We start from the raw sequence: 14,980 nt of genomic DNA on the forward strand, positions 1-14,980 counted from the left end.
GGTCACGGGGCAGTAAAGTGTTTCTAACCTGGCAGAGATGGGGGGTGGGGGTGGAAAGAGAGACAGAGGGCAGGGAGGGAGATGGAGGGAGGGGACAGGGAGACAGAGAGAGGGGAGGGAGACAGAGAGAGGGGAGGGAGACAGAAGGGGGGAGAGAGACGGAGGGAGGGGAGGGAGATGGGGGGGTTGAAAGAGACAGAGAGAGGGGAGGGAGAAAGGGGGGAGAGAGACGGAGGGGAGAGGGGGGGAGGGGGAGACAGAGAGGGGGGAGGGAGACAGAAGGGGGAAGAGAGACAGAGGGGGGGAGGGGGAGAGAGAGGGGAGGGAGACAGAGAGGGGGGAGGGAGAAAGGGGGGAGGGGGGACAGACGGAGGGGAGAGAGGGGAGGGAGACAGAAGGGGGGAGAGAGACGGAGGGAGGGGAGGGAGACGGCGGGGGGGGGTGTTGAAAGAGACAGAGAGAGGGGAGGGAGAGAAAGGGGGGAGAGACAGACGAGGGTGGGGAGAGACAGAAGGAGGGGAGAGAGAGGGGAGGGAGACAGAGAGGGGGGAGGGAGATGGGGTGAGAGAGGGGGGAGGGGGGACAGAGGGGGGAGGGAGATGGGGTGAGAGAGAGACGGGGTGGGGGGCGGGGGGGGGAGGGAGGAAGAGTGGGACAGAAGCTGTAGGATGAGACATTCAAAGCTCTGGGAACCAGGAGAGGCAGCAATTTTCAAGCCCCGGACCCGGCCGCGGAGCTCAGCCGCCGGGAACACAAGCAGGTCGAGGCGACCGTCGCGGCCGGCAGCAGATCAGGAATTCCGACACTCTCGGTCTTTACAGGCACCTTCAGAAAACAGAAGGTCTCCAATAAACGTCATTTTTTTTTTTTTCACATTAAGCAACATTTTCGAAGGAACAGCGTGTCCTCATCACGGCTACAAAATCGGCACCGACGGCGAGGCCCACGCCTCCGTCCACGCGGAGGACACCGCGTGGCTCGGGAAGAACCGCCACAGAAGGCGGCCGGCTCCACCCGAGCGCGGTCCCTCCGAGGAGTCGGCCCGCCGCCGCCACCCCATCCAGCGCCTCTGTGGTTTCTCTCGCGAGAGGCTGACCCCCGAGTCACGCAGACGCGCGAGCGACCGAGAGCGCGCCGTGCGGACGCCGTCGGGCCCGGGACGGCGCAGCGGGCCTTGCCCTCGGGCAGGACTCGCGGGAGTTTTTAAAAATCACCAGACAGTAGCGACCGTCAACGGTCCGTCCCTCGCAAAACACGCGAGTGGGAACGCTGTGCTTCCGGTGCCTCCTCCCTCGCGCGCCTCCCCCCTGCGTTTCCCCCCTGCCAGGGCGCCTGGAGACGTGAGCGTACAACCAGCTGAGCGCGCGACACAGGCTCCCGGGCGCTATCTCATCACAACGGTCCCGAAGACACACGTGCTGGAAAGGCGGGCCGAGCACGCGGTCCGGGGGGGTGGCGGGAGGAAGCCCACGCTCCCGAGCCCCGGCGCCCCCAGCCCCGCCCAGACACACCGCCCTCCCGCACCCCTGCCGGATCCATCAGGGGCCTCTCCGTCTCCATCGGGGCCTGTGTCCGTGGGAGGTCCCGGGACCGTGGGAGCGGAGGCAGCCCTCGTGGATGACGGACGCCTTCACTCCCGCCACCGGCTGGGACCAGGCGGGCCGGGCGCTGTCCCGAGGCCAAACAGAGGTGTGCAGGGTGCACCCCAGGGGGCGGTGGGACAGAGGGGGGACGGGCGTGCGTCCTGGGGTCAAAGCGCTGGGACAAGAAGGCCAAGCTTCCTTTCTTCCTCTTCCACCGGCATCCGAAGGTCCGGGCTTGGCCGAATTCCGTGTATTTATTGAACCTCTTCACCTGTAAAATCCACCAGTGCCCCCACGCAGTGCTCCTGCCGACTCTCCTGAGTGAGGAGGGCGTGCGGGTCGGAGAGGCCGTACGTGGGAGGGGGGCTGCACAGGTGAGCGGGGTTTGCAGGTCAGACAGGGAGGGCGTGAGGTCGGGGAGAGAGTGTACAGGTGAGCGAGGGAGGGCATGCGGATCAGAGGGCAGGCTGTGCAGGGAGAGAGGGAGGGCGTGCGGTCCGAGAAAGGTTGTGCGGGTGGGCGAGGGAGGGTGTGCGGGTTGTGCACAGGGCTCGAGAGGCTCACCCCTGAATTACAGGAGCAGGGGCGTACAAACAGGCAGAGGGGAGCTGAAGGGCTCTCCCGGGTTTCGGGACGACCAGAAGCATAAAACGCTCGGTCGCGCTGGAGACGCGGGTTGAGCGAGATTACAATATTATTTGCCTCGAGACATGACTCTTTTAATTTCGCCGGAGAACCCAGCTTTGGACAGGAAATCAATTGTCTGTTGTTATCAGCGGTGGAGAAGAAATAAGGGCCCACATCCGTGGGCTGCTGTCCGGGGTGTGATTTATTGGAAAGCAGGCTGAGTCCCCAGTGATGAAGATAAGTGAGGGCCGGAGCTCCGCGCAGCGGTCAGGCCAGCGCCAGGGCTCCGCTCAAAAGAAAGCCGGCATCCTTAACCCGTCCTCACCGGGTGGAAAGCCTTCGGGCCGTAAGGTCATAGACACGGGTTCAAACGCCCTGCCACCCGCGCGCGGACTCGAGGAGACGCCAGCCCCAGACAGAGGCTCGCGGGCAGCTGCTGTTCTCCGTGGAGCTTCGTGGCAGACGCTGAGACGTCAGCAAGCAAAATGGGCGCTTTTGGGCCTGCCACCTGCCACCGTGCCCGTAATTACCTTCGCATATACGCTCACGCGATGCAGAACACACATAAAATATACACAGCGTGCAGAGTCATTTTATTTGGGTTTTTCCTCAGAGTGCACATTGTTTCTTAGCTTTTGTAATTTCATCTTTTGGAAGGCAAAAATCATCCCCCTGCAGAATCGGTTTTTGATTTGCTGGTGTTTACGTGACAGCAAGCATTTCCCAGGAAGAAATAGCGCTCTGTTCGGCACACGGCATCGAACTGTCTCTCCTAAATCCCAACCCATCTGCTTGCTCCAGTCCCGTGGAGACCATCCAGAGAGCAGACATCACTCCGTCCCTGAGATGATCCCGCGGCGGCTGAGACGGCAGGAAGAGAGAACCCAGGGGGCTGCGGAGAAACGTGGGCGAGGCCCGCGGGCCTGGGAGGCCGGGGAGGGCTCCCAGGAGGCGGCCACATGCCCGGCCATGCCGCCGCCCCAGCAGGCCCGCAGCCGCCGGTCCGGGGAGGCCACGTCCCCCTGCCGGAGCCGCATCCGGCTGCCCGCAGCCTGCCCGGCCGGCAGGTACTGGTCCCCAGGGAGGAAGGAAAGAGCTCAGACGACCAAGACCCAGCCGGGGCCCCGGGACCGGCGCCTGCACGAGATGAGCACGGGACGAGGTGTCCTGGGCACAGCGGTCAGCGGGGCACCTGCCCACCAGGGGTGAAAGGGCTGGCCCATGGGCACGCAGGGGTGGGCCGGGCTGCAGAGTCCAGTCCCCCTCCCTGTCCACGGGGCAGCTCACAGAGTGGCCCCTGGACGAGGGGTGGCATCTCTGAAAGGATCAACGACAAAACCACAGATGCTTTTTGTGATTTCATTTAGTCGGGATGGCCTAAAGAGGTTCAACAAATCATACACATTTATTCATGAGCAAATCACTTTTATTACAAAAATACTGTGAAATCAGTGTGTGCTCCTCCGCAGCACCTGCAGATCCCCCCGGACCCCTCCCCCCTGCACCTTCTGCTCCCCCCTGCCCCCCTCCCCCCACACCTGCTGCTCCCCCTGCCCCCTTGTCCCCTGCACCTTCTGCTTCCCCCCCAGCCCCCCCACCTGCTTCCCCTCCAGCCCCCCCGCACCTGCTGCTCCCCGCAGCCCCCTCCCCCCTGCACCTGCTGCTCCCCCTTGCCCCCCACACCTGCTGCTCCCCCAGCCCCCTCCCCCTGTACCTTCTGCTCCCCCCCGCCCCCCCCCCCGTCCCCTGCACCTTCGGCTCCCCCCCAGCCCCCCTCCCCCCCACACCTGTTGCTCACCCCCAGCCCCCATCCCCCCCCACACCTGTTGCTCCCCCCCAGCCCCCCTCCCCCCCACACCTGCTGCTCCCCCCAGCCCCCCTCCCCCTGCACCTGCTGCTCCCCACCACACCTCTGCTCCCCCCACACCTGCTGCTTCCACCCCTGGCCCCCGCACCTGCTGTCCCCCAGCACCCCCACACCTGATGCTTCCCCCCCCATCCCGGTGCACCTGCTGCCTCCCCCCCCAGGCCTCCCCTCTCCCCTGCACCTGCTGCTCCTTCCCCATGCCTCCCCTCCCCCTGCACCTGCTCCCCCCCCAGCCCTCCTCCCCCTCCACCCCTGCTGCCCTCCCACCCCTGCTACTCACCCCCCCGCCCACCTGTGCCCACAGGGTGAGTGGGGGGGCATGCCTGCCAAGTTCACAGGTCAGCTGGGGGTGTAGGCTCTGGAGACAGACAAGGGACAAGACAAAATGAGTGCACTTCAGAGGGCAAGAGCCTCAGAGAAAACAGAATTGCGTGGTGTGGTCAGGGACGAACAGGTCCCTCCTGGTTTTCTGTTGCTGCCCTAATCAATTACCACAAATGGAGCAGCTGAACCACAGAATGTGTCACCTTGGGGTGAAGGGGTCAGAAATGTGAGGCAGGCCCCAGGCTAAGCCCCACTGTGGGCCAGCTGCTGCCCTGGGACCACCGTCCCCTGCCAGAGGGTTGCGGGGCTGAGGGCCGCTCCCGGCTCCTGGAGCCACCTGCATCCCTGGCAGGTGGCCCCTCCCCTGCCACATCCTGCAAGGCAGCAAGGCAGGGTGAGCCCTTCCCACGGCCTCTCTGACCCACCTGCCCCTTCCCACTTTCCAGAACACACAACTCCCTTGGGGGCAGCCGCCTCACCTCTGCTCTCGCCGCCTGCACCGTCCATTGCCTCTGCGAGGCCCCTTGGGCCACACGTCACCTCCACAGGTGGGGACTGGGGCCGCTGTGTGCACGCCGCAGCAGCTACCCTGCGTGGGCACTCAGGGCCGGGGTCCCCCAGGTTCCGTGCACTTGGACAAGGATCCGGCTGCGACACAGGCCAGGCGGAAGCCGGGAAGACGTTCCTGGCGAAGGGCACCAAGGGTCCAGCCCCCCGGTCTGTATGAGCCAGGCCTGGCCTGGGGGCTGAAGGCAGCCAGCACACCGGGCACCCAAGCGGGGGCTGTGGGCCTGGTGCAGGGTGCCCTCCGGCTGTGTGGAAAGGGCAGTCGGAACCATTAAAGATTTTAAACACGAGAATGACATGATCTGATTTATATTTTTTAAAGATCACTCTGTTATTTGACATTTGAAATGATATTTGAGATGTGTCTTGAGAGTACAGGTAGGATTTAGACAGATGGGGGGGGGTGAGATGTGTGCTTCAGGTACGGAGAGCTGGCACGCAGGCCTGCCAGCGGGACACAAGAGAGACACAGCATGTGAGGGAGGGAGGGGGCAGGGCCGGAGGGACTGGGAGGGGGGACCGGGCCGAGGGAGCAGGGCCGGAAGGACTAGGGGGACCCGGGTGGAGGGGGCAGGGCCAGAGGGACTGGGGGGACCCCGGGCAGAGGGGACAGGGCTGGGAAGACTGGGGCGGGGGGAGGAGGGAGCAGTCCCGGGGGACCCCCCCGGACAGAGGGAGCAGGGACAGAAGGACTAGGGGGGCCCGGGCAGAGGGGGCAGGGCCAGAGGGACGAGGGATCCCAGGCAGAGGGGGCAGGGCCAGGAAGACTGGGGGGGGGGGGCAGGCGGAGGGGGCAGGGCGGACGCGGTGGAGGGGTCCTGGGGCAGCGCAGGATCCTCCAGGGATGTCGGGTTGGTGGTACGCAGATGGGCGTGCCTCTCCGATCCTTAACAAGTGATCGATGGCACTGAAGGGCCCGGCCGGCAGCCTCCTTACATCATCATTAGATGCCATTAAAGAATCAATAATGGGAAGAAGGGGGTCTCTGCGGAAGGTCAGAGCTGGGTTGCACTTGAGGGGCCTGCTCAGGGCACACTGATCTGCTCACCAGGTCTCTGCGTAACCAGAGGAGTCTGGGGGAAACACCCTCACCCAGAAATCTTGACGATAAATGCAACCCCCTTCTTCCCCCCGCCCCCCTACTGCTTACATTTTTTATTTTTCCTGTTTCCAACACAGGAAATCCTAGCTCAGCAAGTCGGCTGCTGGCAGGTGGCCGCAGGGGTCCCAGGGAGGCAGCAGGGCGCGTGCAGGGCACCCGGGGCTGCCGGGCCCGCAGGCCCCAGGCGGGTGCAGGAGGAGGAGGGCCCGTGAGAAGGACCACCCCGTGTGTCTCTGCCTGTCGGTGTGAAACACTGGGGCACGCGCGTGTTCTGAGCCTCGTCAGCAATCCAAAATGTGCGCCCGGGTTGGAGCCGAGTATCGTGGGGACTCGTTAAACCAGTAAAGTGGAAACTAGAGAGAAAAACAGTCAAATGACAATCGGACAACCGCCTCTTTAAGCCACGCCCTCTCTGCACCCGGTGTCAAGGGCACGCACAGCCTCGTGTGGTCCCCCAGAATGACTCCAGCTTGCTGCGGGTGTCAGCCAGCAGGCCCAGTGACACCCACCTCCGATGAAGTCCTCCGCGGTGATGCATAGGCTTCTACGCATTTCTTGGAGCTGTTTAAGCCTTAAATTAAACGAGCAATGCAGCGTGTCACAGCGTCTCAGGGAGTTCTGCACCTGCCTGGCCTGGGAACGTACTGGCTGGCACAGGGCCCGTCTCTCTTCCTAAACGGAAGGAAGGAGAAATGATTCACGACGGACCTGGTCCTCAGTAGACAAAGAGGTATTTTAACCCTCCTTTCCTTCCAAATACACAGATAACACGGCGTCCTTGGCGAGGGGCGTCAGGCCCCGGCCCCGCGGGGCGGCTCTAACTGGCCTCCTTCCCAGGAAGGGGGGACTCACTCGCTCTGCCCTGGGCTGCCGGCTCCCCGTCCTGGGCGGTGAACGAGTGTCCAGACCAGACTCTGAGATTCTAATTTCAGCCACACTAATCCACCCTCCGCACCTGGGGGCCCTTTGTCCTCCCTGCCCCCCCCCCCAGCGCCTCCCCCAGCGCCTCCCCCAGCACCCGGGGCCAGTAAACACATCTCTGGCCGTAAGTGTGAACAAAAGCGCAGCGGTGTTAGGATGCAAAAAGGGGGAGGCAGACACGGGGCAGGCGTCTACAGGATCGGCCACGTGCGGACTAAACTGTGCTCTACACGGTGACCAGATCAGAGGTGGCTGGGCATAGAAGTCTGCATGACCCTGCCAGGCCACGCCAGGAACACAGGGATCGACCGACGGCAGGGAGCCCCCGTGCTCCTGGCTGATGTCAGGCTCGGGATCCTGCCACCTGAACTCCCGGGATGTGGCCTGTCTCCACTCTGGTGCGGTGGCTTTCACAGAGTGGATGCACAGGGTCATGTTAGTTTCAGGCGGACGTACGGGGATCGCACAACTGCACACAATCCCCAGCATCCCGCACGGTGAGCCTAGCTGCCATCCGTCATTACACGACGTTATCACAATATTACTGCCTGTGTTTCCTATGCTGTATTTTTTATCCCCATGGCTTCTTGATTTTCTAACTGGAAATGTGGACCTCCTTAATTCCACCCTTAAAAAGGACGCCAGGTCTGTTTCCCCTGTGCACTGCAGGTGGGCACATAAGGTGGTGCAGCCTCTGTGGAAAAGTATGGAAGTTCCCGGAGAAAATAAACACAGAGACGCCACCATCCACGCAGCAAGTGTACTTCAAAGAACGGAAGGTGGGGTCTTGAAGAGACACTGGCACAGCAGCGTTCACGCCGGCGTTATTAACAATAGCGAGGGGCGCCTGGGTGGCTCAGTCGGTTGAGCTTCCGACTTCGGCTCAGGTCACGATCTCGCGGTCCGTGGGTTCGAGCCCCACGTCGGGCTCTGGGCTGATGGCTCGGAGCCTGGAGCCGGCTTCGGATTCTGTGTCTCCCTCTCTCTCTGCCCCTCCCCCACTCACGCTCTGTCTCTCTCAAAAATAAATAAGCATTAAAAAAAAAAATTTTTTAATGGCGAAACTGGAGGCAACCCCAGTGCCCGTTGTGGAAGTAAAGGAATAAAGGAAATGTGGCCCGTCCGTACGATGGAGTATTACTCAGCCTTAAAAAGGAAGGAAATTCTGACACCTGCTCCAATATGGATGAACCTTCCAGACAGCACAGTAAGGGAGACAAACCTTCCGCAAGAAGACAAATGCGGTATAATTCTCCTCACAGGAGGTACCCAGAGCGGTCAGATTCATCGAGGCACAAAGTAGATGGTGGTGGCTGGGGCTGGGGGAGGGGCTTCGGGGAGGCCACGTTTGGTGGGGACCAAGCTTCAGTTCTGCAGCACGAAGGGTCAGGCGGAAGCTGGTGATGTCGGCTGCACAGCAGTGTGAACGTGCTCGCTCCGCCAAACCGTGCGTCCAAAAATGGGTAGAGGGGGGAGTTCTGTTGTGTGCACTCTACTGTGACGAACAGACTCGCAGAAAGGAAAAGGACAAGAAGGCCGGGTCTCACGGCAGAACCTCGTGCTCTCTGAATCCTGCTCTTACGGGGCCTCCGGACACACGCCGTGACAGAGCGGAGGCCCGAGGTCAGGCCCCGGGCCCGCCACCGGTTCGGGGCAATCTCGGACCGGCTTCGGTTTCCTCCTGCGCAAAACCGGTGAGAACCCCAGCTACCGTGCCGGCCTACGAGCGAGGGCCGCGGCGTGTGAGAACGACCGCTATGCGCCCAGGCTGGAGGGACACGCACGGCCAAGCCCACCGCTGCCTTCTCTCACGTTAAAGGACGGTGAAGCGTCCCGGCTGTCGCACCACCCGCTCCAGCTGCCAGATGGAGCCCCACGTGGGGACGGCAGCCTGCCAGCGGCCGCCGCGGAGCCACGCGCAAAGAAGGAGCCAGCTCTTCATCGGCTCTCCATCGGGAAACCTCACCATGGCGCGTCTGTGAAGGGCCTTTTCGTGCAAGTTCCCAGGACTTTAAAAAAAGAAATCTGACCAAGGAAGCCTGGCAAATGGCCGATGAGCACCCGAAGGGATCGTCACCGTCACCAGCCAGCAGAGAAATGTGAACCAACCCACGGTGAGAAACCACGGCTCACCCCCCGGGATAGCTGTTACTCAAAACAGGGAAAATAACAAGTTGTCGAGGGCACGGGACAATTGGACAGTCACATAGGGCTGGCGGGAACACGGATGGTGCAGCCGCTTCAGACACATTCCGGCAGCTTCTGAAACTATTATGCATATAGTGACTGTATGGCCAGCAATTGCACACCTAAGTCTTTACCCTGGGGCATCTGGGGGGCTCAGTCAGTTAAGCGTCCGACTTTGGCTTCTTTCATGATCCCGAAGTCTGTGAGTTCGAGCCCCGCGTCGGGCTCTGTGCTGACAGCTGGGAGCCCAGAGCCCGCTTTGGATTCTGTGTCTCCCTCTCTCTCTGCCCCTCCCCTGCTCGCACTCCGTGCACGGGAGGAGTGGTGGGGGCAATGCTGAGCCCAGGGGCCGGGGCAGCACATCTCCAAGAGGTAGCAGCGACATCTGGGGGTCTGGAGGGATGACGGGTGGTCGTTGACAGGTGTTAGAGGCGAGGCACGAAGAGAGAGTGGCCCGCTTCCCTGTCACCTGTGTCATCTCCTTGGATCATATGCTCCGGACGACCTGAGCGCGAGCTCCTTCCAGCTCTGTGTCCAGCTGTGCGCCCAGCCGCGAGGAGGAGGTGGCTTTGTGCCGCGGGAAGCGTGCCTGGGACGGGCGGACGCAGTCCCATAAGTTACAGAGGGAGGAGCTCTGTCCACATGGAGGTTGTGTGTAGGCTGGAAGAGCCCGGGTGTGGGACTCACAGGGGCGCCGAACAGAGGAGGACGGCCCGATCTGGGAGCTCACGGTGCTCCCGGGAGCCTGGGACCACGAATGGCACGTCACACAGCCTCTAACCCGGTGGAGCCAGGGCCGGGCCCAACCACATGTCCTTCCAGCAACACGAAGCACTGGAGAGGGAACCGAGTCCTCTCCACCTTGCTCCCCCGGCCGCTGCCCGGATGCGAGTGCACACGCTGGCCCACGGCTCCCGGGCCGTGTCGGTCTCTGGGTGTTCGCCAGTGTTCATTCGCTCACGGGTACTCTCCCGCCACCGCCTGGAGCCACCCGCCCCACGCTGAACAGCACCTGGAAGCCTCTTTTCTTTCTTTTTAAATGTTTTCAATGTTTGTTTATTTTTGAGACAGAGAGAGACAGAGCATGAGCAGGGGAGGGGCAAGGGAGAGGGAGACACAGAATCGGAAGCAGGCGCCAGGCTCCGAGCCGTCGGCACAGAGCCCGACGCGGGGCTCGAACTCACGGAGTGTGAGATCAGGACCTGAGCAGAAGTCAAACGCTCAACTGACTGAGCCACCCAGGCGCCCCCTGCCTCTCCTCTTGCCCCGTGGTGACTCTTTGGTGTCAGCAGGACGGATGCGTCCCGTTCTCCTCCCAGGATCCCAGATGCCTGCTAACCTGCCCGCACCTCTGAAACCACAACAGGCCGCACCCAGACTCAGACACGGCTGTGCACCGCTCGCCTCGGCCACGGCCCCGGACGCTGTGCCTGCGGCCCTCGAGATTCTGCCCCGATGGCCGCCCGCCATCTGCGCTTTCGGCCCCAGGCGGGTGGGCCGAGCCGTCCGTCACACACCACGGCAACACACAGCGGCCGGACACGGGAGCCCAGGCTGCCCCGAGACCCTGGGGGTGGGGACTCTGGGCAGGGCTCACAGGACAGCCCTCCAGCACGCGGGGTCCAGGCAGCAGGTCAGGGACGGCTCCCCCCATGTGTGCGGTGCTGACGGCGGCCGTTCCGCTCCGGACGCCAGCGCTTCCCCTGCCCGTGTGGGGCCGTTCCCTGGGTCCTCCTCCAGACGGACGTGCTGGGCCTGTGACACGGCAGCCAGGCCCCTCAGGACGGAGACCCGAACCGGCACAGCGCCACGGCCACGCTTTCTGCTGGTCTGGGAGCCCCAAGGCCTGGGCCAGGTTCTCCACGTGGAGAAGGGAGGGGGGCCTGGGCACCGGGAACAGGACAGACACCCCCCCCAGCAGACCAGCCTCCACGCCTCCACCTTCCCACAGGGTCCTCGTCTCCCACTGACGTGCACCTGAAGACAGCTGAGGACAGGCTCCTTCACGCGGACTCAGCCCTGGGACGGCTCCCGCGAGGACAGAGGTCAGAGCCCCGTGGGCTCCATTCCCAGCTCCACCAGCGGCGCGACCTGGAACGCGCTGACAATCCCCCGCGAGCCCGGGTGTCCCCACACCTCACAGGGCCGCTGGGGCGCCAACGGGCCAGCGGCCATCGATGAACGGAGGCTGTTGTCGGTAAAGGTATCCTCGGGATGACGTGGGCTCACTCATTCATCCAGACGTTTCTGGACGCTTCCCTGTGGCCACTCAGCTGGACAGGGGAGGACACGGTGACCAAGACGCGTGACCTGCCCCCGGGGAGCTTAGAGGGGAGGCGGTAGAGACTCTGGGGTCCGCTGCCGCGTGGAGGCCGGACAACACCGTTCTTGTGCGTGGCCGTGGGCACCTGCGCAAGCCTCTCTGAGCCCCCAGCCAAGGTGGGGACGACGGTAACCCCCTCGGTTTCACGAGGGGCCAGCAGCACCAGGCAACGGAAGTGCTGCTCCCTGCGGACACAGGCGCCTGATCAGCGCTTCCCCGTCAAACAAGGAACCCGGGGAGGTGTCTCAGCCTCTCTCCCCTGACCTCTGCCCCCGGGTCTCCCTCCCTCCCCCGCCCGGCCCAGCGCCCCATCACCTGTTCACGCCACCCGGCCCGGCCTCCACGAGACAACACGTGGCATGAAGTGAACACACACGAGGAGCTCGGGGCGCACGGACCCTCCCCGGCTCCCGTCCCGCGAGGACCCTCGGCCATCGGCCTCGACCTCTGCCCCCTCTGAGGGCAGACCCGTCAGCAGCTTCCCTCCGCGAGCAACCTGCTGTGCTAGACGCTGGCTTCCTCTTCCTGAGGAGACAGACCCGCACTCGGTTTCCATCTGGAAAAATGTCATCCGTTCTGCTGATTTACTTCGCCCCAGGCTGTCAAGGTGCCCATAACCTTGTGCCCCGGGGACTTCCATTCTCTCAGAGCCTGACTTGGATTTATTGTGAAAAATGTCCCCGGAATAGGAATTGCGTCGCCCTGCGGAGGGAAGGTCAGAGCCCCAGAGCCCTCAGCCCGCCTTGGTGGGGGGAGGGGGGGCGCCAGCATCTCTGAGCCGCAGGGGTCGCCCCTCCTGAGCCCGTGGGGTACCCTGAACCTCAGGACGACAGGACTGCAGAGCTGGAGTGAGACAAGTTCACCCTGTTCCCTCTGCAGCTGACAAACCCCAGCTTTCTCCGGGGGCATCGTCTCCTGCCGGTGTCGTGGAGGAGGAGGAGTGGCTGTCTCACCCCCGGCCACAGCGCTGTGCTCGAGCAAAGGCCCACCGCCCACCGGCCGGGCCCACGGGACCCCCGGCCACCGGGATGAATCCTGGCCCCGTCCACACAGCGGTGTGTGCCGTAGGGCCCCTCCTGCCTCCCCAGGACACACGCCTTCCTGCACCCGACAGACAGCCTTGTGTCCCTGGCACCCGTAACCCAGCCAGACGTTAGGACACACAGCTGGTGGGCATTTCAAGCTGGATGAAGAAGGCAATAAGCAATAATCCCAGATGATGTGTTACCTGGCACGGTGCCTCCTTCCTCCCTGTGCTTAATGTTGGTGCTGTTCTCACTGGCAGAGCCGAGGGCCCGTGGACTGACCGCTGAGCAGGACCGCAGCGACTCCAGCGCCGGAGGGCACCCCCCAGGGTCCCCGATCCTGCCCAGCCCCCGGCCAGGGCCCCAGGCAGCCCCAGAGCCGTCCGCGGTCAGCGGCAGCAGCTCCCATGTCCTGCGGTTTCCGTGAGAAATAAACAAGAGCATCCAGGAAAAGCACGCAAGGTGATGCAGAGGAGTCCAGCACACCAGTGTGGCCCCGTGTGCCCCACCCTCAGCCCTGGGGTCCCAGCCCAGCAGCCCCTCCTCTGAGGAGTACGGAAGACGGCCAGCCAGTGAAACCGGGCTTGGTTTTGTGGTACAAGCTTTGCGGGCCACACAGCAGAGTCCGGCCCACGAGACGCTAGAGAGATACACCGCACGGATGTTCCGAGGGAGGCCCCAGAGGAGGCCGGTGGCCCAGACGCGTCAGGGTCCCTCCTGAATCCCACTCTAGGGGCGGGCGAAGTCCCAGGCACCCCAGAGTCAATGCGGCACCTTTGAGACCAGCCCCAGCGCTGCGGCCCCAGGTTGGCTCCAGGGTCCTGATTCCTCGACCAGAACAGGGCTTTTCCAGAGTTAGTTTCTACCTCTTCAATTTTCAAAGACTAAATACATCAGGGGCACCTGGGGGGCTCAGTCGGTTGAGCATCCGACTTCGGCTCAGGTCATGATCTCGGGGCTTGTGAGATCCAGCCCCGCATCAGGCTCTGCACTGACAGTGTGGAACCTGCTTGGGATTCTCTCTCCTTCTCTCTCTACCCCTCCCCTGCTCATGCTCTCTCTCTTTCTCTTTCTCTCTCTCTCAAAATAAATAAATAAACTTAGGGCACTGGGGGGCCCAGTCGGTTGAGCGTCCGACTTCAGCTCGGGTCATGATGTCACAGATGGTGAGTTGGAGCCCCGCGTCCGGCTCTGTGCTGATGGCTCGGAGCCTGGAGCCTCCTTCCGATTCTGTGTGTGTGTCTCTCTCTCTGCCCCTCCCCCACTGGTGCACTTTCAGTCTCTCAAAAACGAAGAAACGTTAAAAAAATTTTTTTAAGACTAAAGACATCTCTGCAATTAAAGCAACGACCATGCGACTCCACCTGCCCCCGAGCAGCACTCTCGCTCCGGGAACGGTGAGCAGGGAGGACAGGGCTTTACCGCGTCCACGCCGCCACACCGCACGAGGCTCGGCAGGTTCCCCGCGCACGTTCCTAGCCTGGACTTTCTTACCCACGGTCACACGTGCACGGTCGCAGCTCAGCCCAATAGGAACGGGCTTTCCTGGAAACGCGTCCTCCTCCCTCTCACGCCTGGTTTGACTCCGCACCGAGCCTGCAGGTGGCGTCCGACTGTGGGACCCGCCCTCCCAGCCACCCCCTTTGCAGACAAACCTGCGGGTGCGGGTCTCTGTGCTCCCCCTGCCCCCACTTGTCCCCGCTGGCCCCGGTGAGGCCAGCCTGTCCTTCGGTGACAGTCTCAGATGTCCCCTCTTCTTGAAGACTTCCTGGCTCCGGCCCCGGAGCCCCACCCCCCACGGCCTGCTGCCACCTAGCGATTACGGGAACGTGCCTTTCTTCCCTCCTTCCGAGGGGCCCAGGGCGGGGTTTCATGTTAAGCTGTTCAAACCCTGTGCCCGACTCGGCCCTCCTGCCAGAAACGTGCTCACCCCTCACAGCACTCCACACGATGCACCTCATCGCTTCGTTTATGCTGCTAATGCAGCAAAAACAGCTCCACTTAAACTCTACAAAATCAGACTCGTTGCTGGGGCCCGGAGGGGAACAGCAGCCACCAGCGTGAAGATGAAAAGCCTGAACTGGGGGCTCGTCTCAGGGACCACACCTGTTAGCGCCTCCACGGGTGGCCAGTGGCCGTCACTGCCTGACTCAAGTCAGAGCGTCTGCGGCCCCGCACACACGGCGGCCGCTTTAACAAGTCCGCAAGAACTGGGTGGGAGGCGGTACCAATCGTTAATGACTGAGTGCCCCTCAAGTACTCAAAATAAAACTCTTGTTCTCTCAAGTAACCCAGTTGCTAATGTTTACTTACTTAGCAAACCTTTAAATGTTTTAAATTCCAATGTAAGTGACAAGTGTACGTGTTTAATATAAAATAGTACAGGAAGGCTGATGAGAGAGAAACGGAGGAAGGGTGGGGAGGGGAGGGGGAGGAGGGAGGAGAGGAGGGGGA

General features: G+C 62.7%; 2 protein-coding genes across 4 annotated transcripts; one reads left to right on the top strand and one right to left on the bottom strand.

The window, feature by feature from the left end:
* The first annotated feature begins 1,410 nt into the window (after positions 1-1,410).
* Positions 1,411-3,708, top strand: LOC131484290 (uncharacterized). 2 transcript variants are annotated; one of them, XR_009248144.1, is made up of 2 exons: positions 1,411-1,689; positions 1,811-1,966. XR_009248144.1 is itself a non-coding variant. In XM_058682407.1 (2 exons), the coding sequence occupies exons 1-2, from the start codon at positions 1,618-1,620 to the stop codon at positions 3,417-3,419; spliced, it is 624 nt and encodes a 207-aa protein (XP_058538390.1). In that variant the 5' UTR covers positions 1,411-1,617; the 3' UTR covers positions 3,420-3,708. The 2 variants fall into 2 exon arrangements, 1 of the variants encoding a protein (XP_058538390.1); XM_058682407.1 differs by lacking the exon at positions 1,811-1,966 and adding an exon at positions 2,868-3,708.
* A 1,829-nt stretch (positions 3,709-5,537) lies between these two features.
* Positions 5,538-7,993, bottom strand: LOC131484291 (uncharacterized). 2 transcript variants are annotated; one of them, XM_058682409.1, is made up of 3 exons: positions 6,580-7,993; positions 6,119-6,423; positions 5,538-6,041 (listed from the first exon to the last, which is right to left on the bottom strand). In XM_058682409.1, exon 1 carries the CDS (start codon positions 7,736-7,738, stop codon positions 6,806-6,808), a length of 933 nt encoding a protein of 310 aa, XP_058538392.1. In that variant the 5' UTR covers positions 7,739-7,993; the 3' UTR covers positions 5,538-6,041; positions 6,119-6,423; positions 6,580-6,805. The 2 variants fall into 2 exon arrangements, with proteins under 2 accessions (XP_058538392.1, XP_058538391.1); XM_058682408.1 differs by having other exon boundaries at positions 6,119-7,993.
* Between the last annotated feature and the right edge of the window lie 6,987 nt (positions 7,994-14,980).

The sequence above is a fragment of the Neofelis nebulosa genome, chromosome 9, assembly GCF_028018385.1.
Source record: "Neofelis nebulosa isolate mNeoNeb1 chromosome 9, mNeoNeb1.pri, whole genome shotgun sequence".
NCBI lineage: Eukaryota > Metazoa > Chordata > Mammalia > Carnivora > Felidae > Neofelis > Neofelis nebulosa.

Bases quoted from the DNA above. Each gene is read 5' to 3' on its own strand.
- LOC131484291 (XM_058682409.1), bottom strand. From the start codon at position 7,738: ATGGTGGCGTCTCTGTGTTTATTTTCTCCGGGAACTTCCATACTTTTC.
- LOC131484290 (XM_058682407.1), top strand. From the start codon at position 1,618: ATGACGGACGCCTTCACTCCCGCCACCGGCTGGGACCAGGCGGGCCGG. The intron at 1,690-2,867 runs GTGTGCAGGGTG...ATCTTTTGGAAG, and splicing joins TGTCCCGAGGCCAAACAGAG to GCAAAAATCATCCCCCTGCA.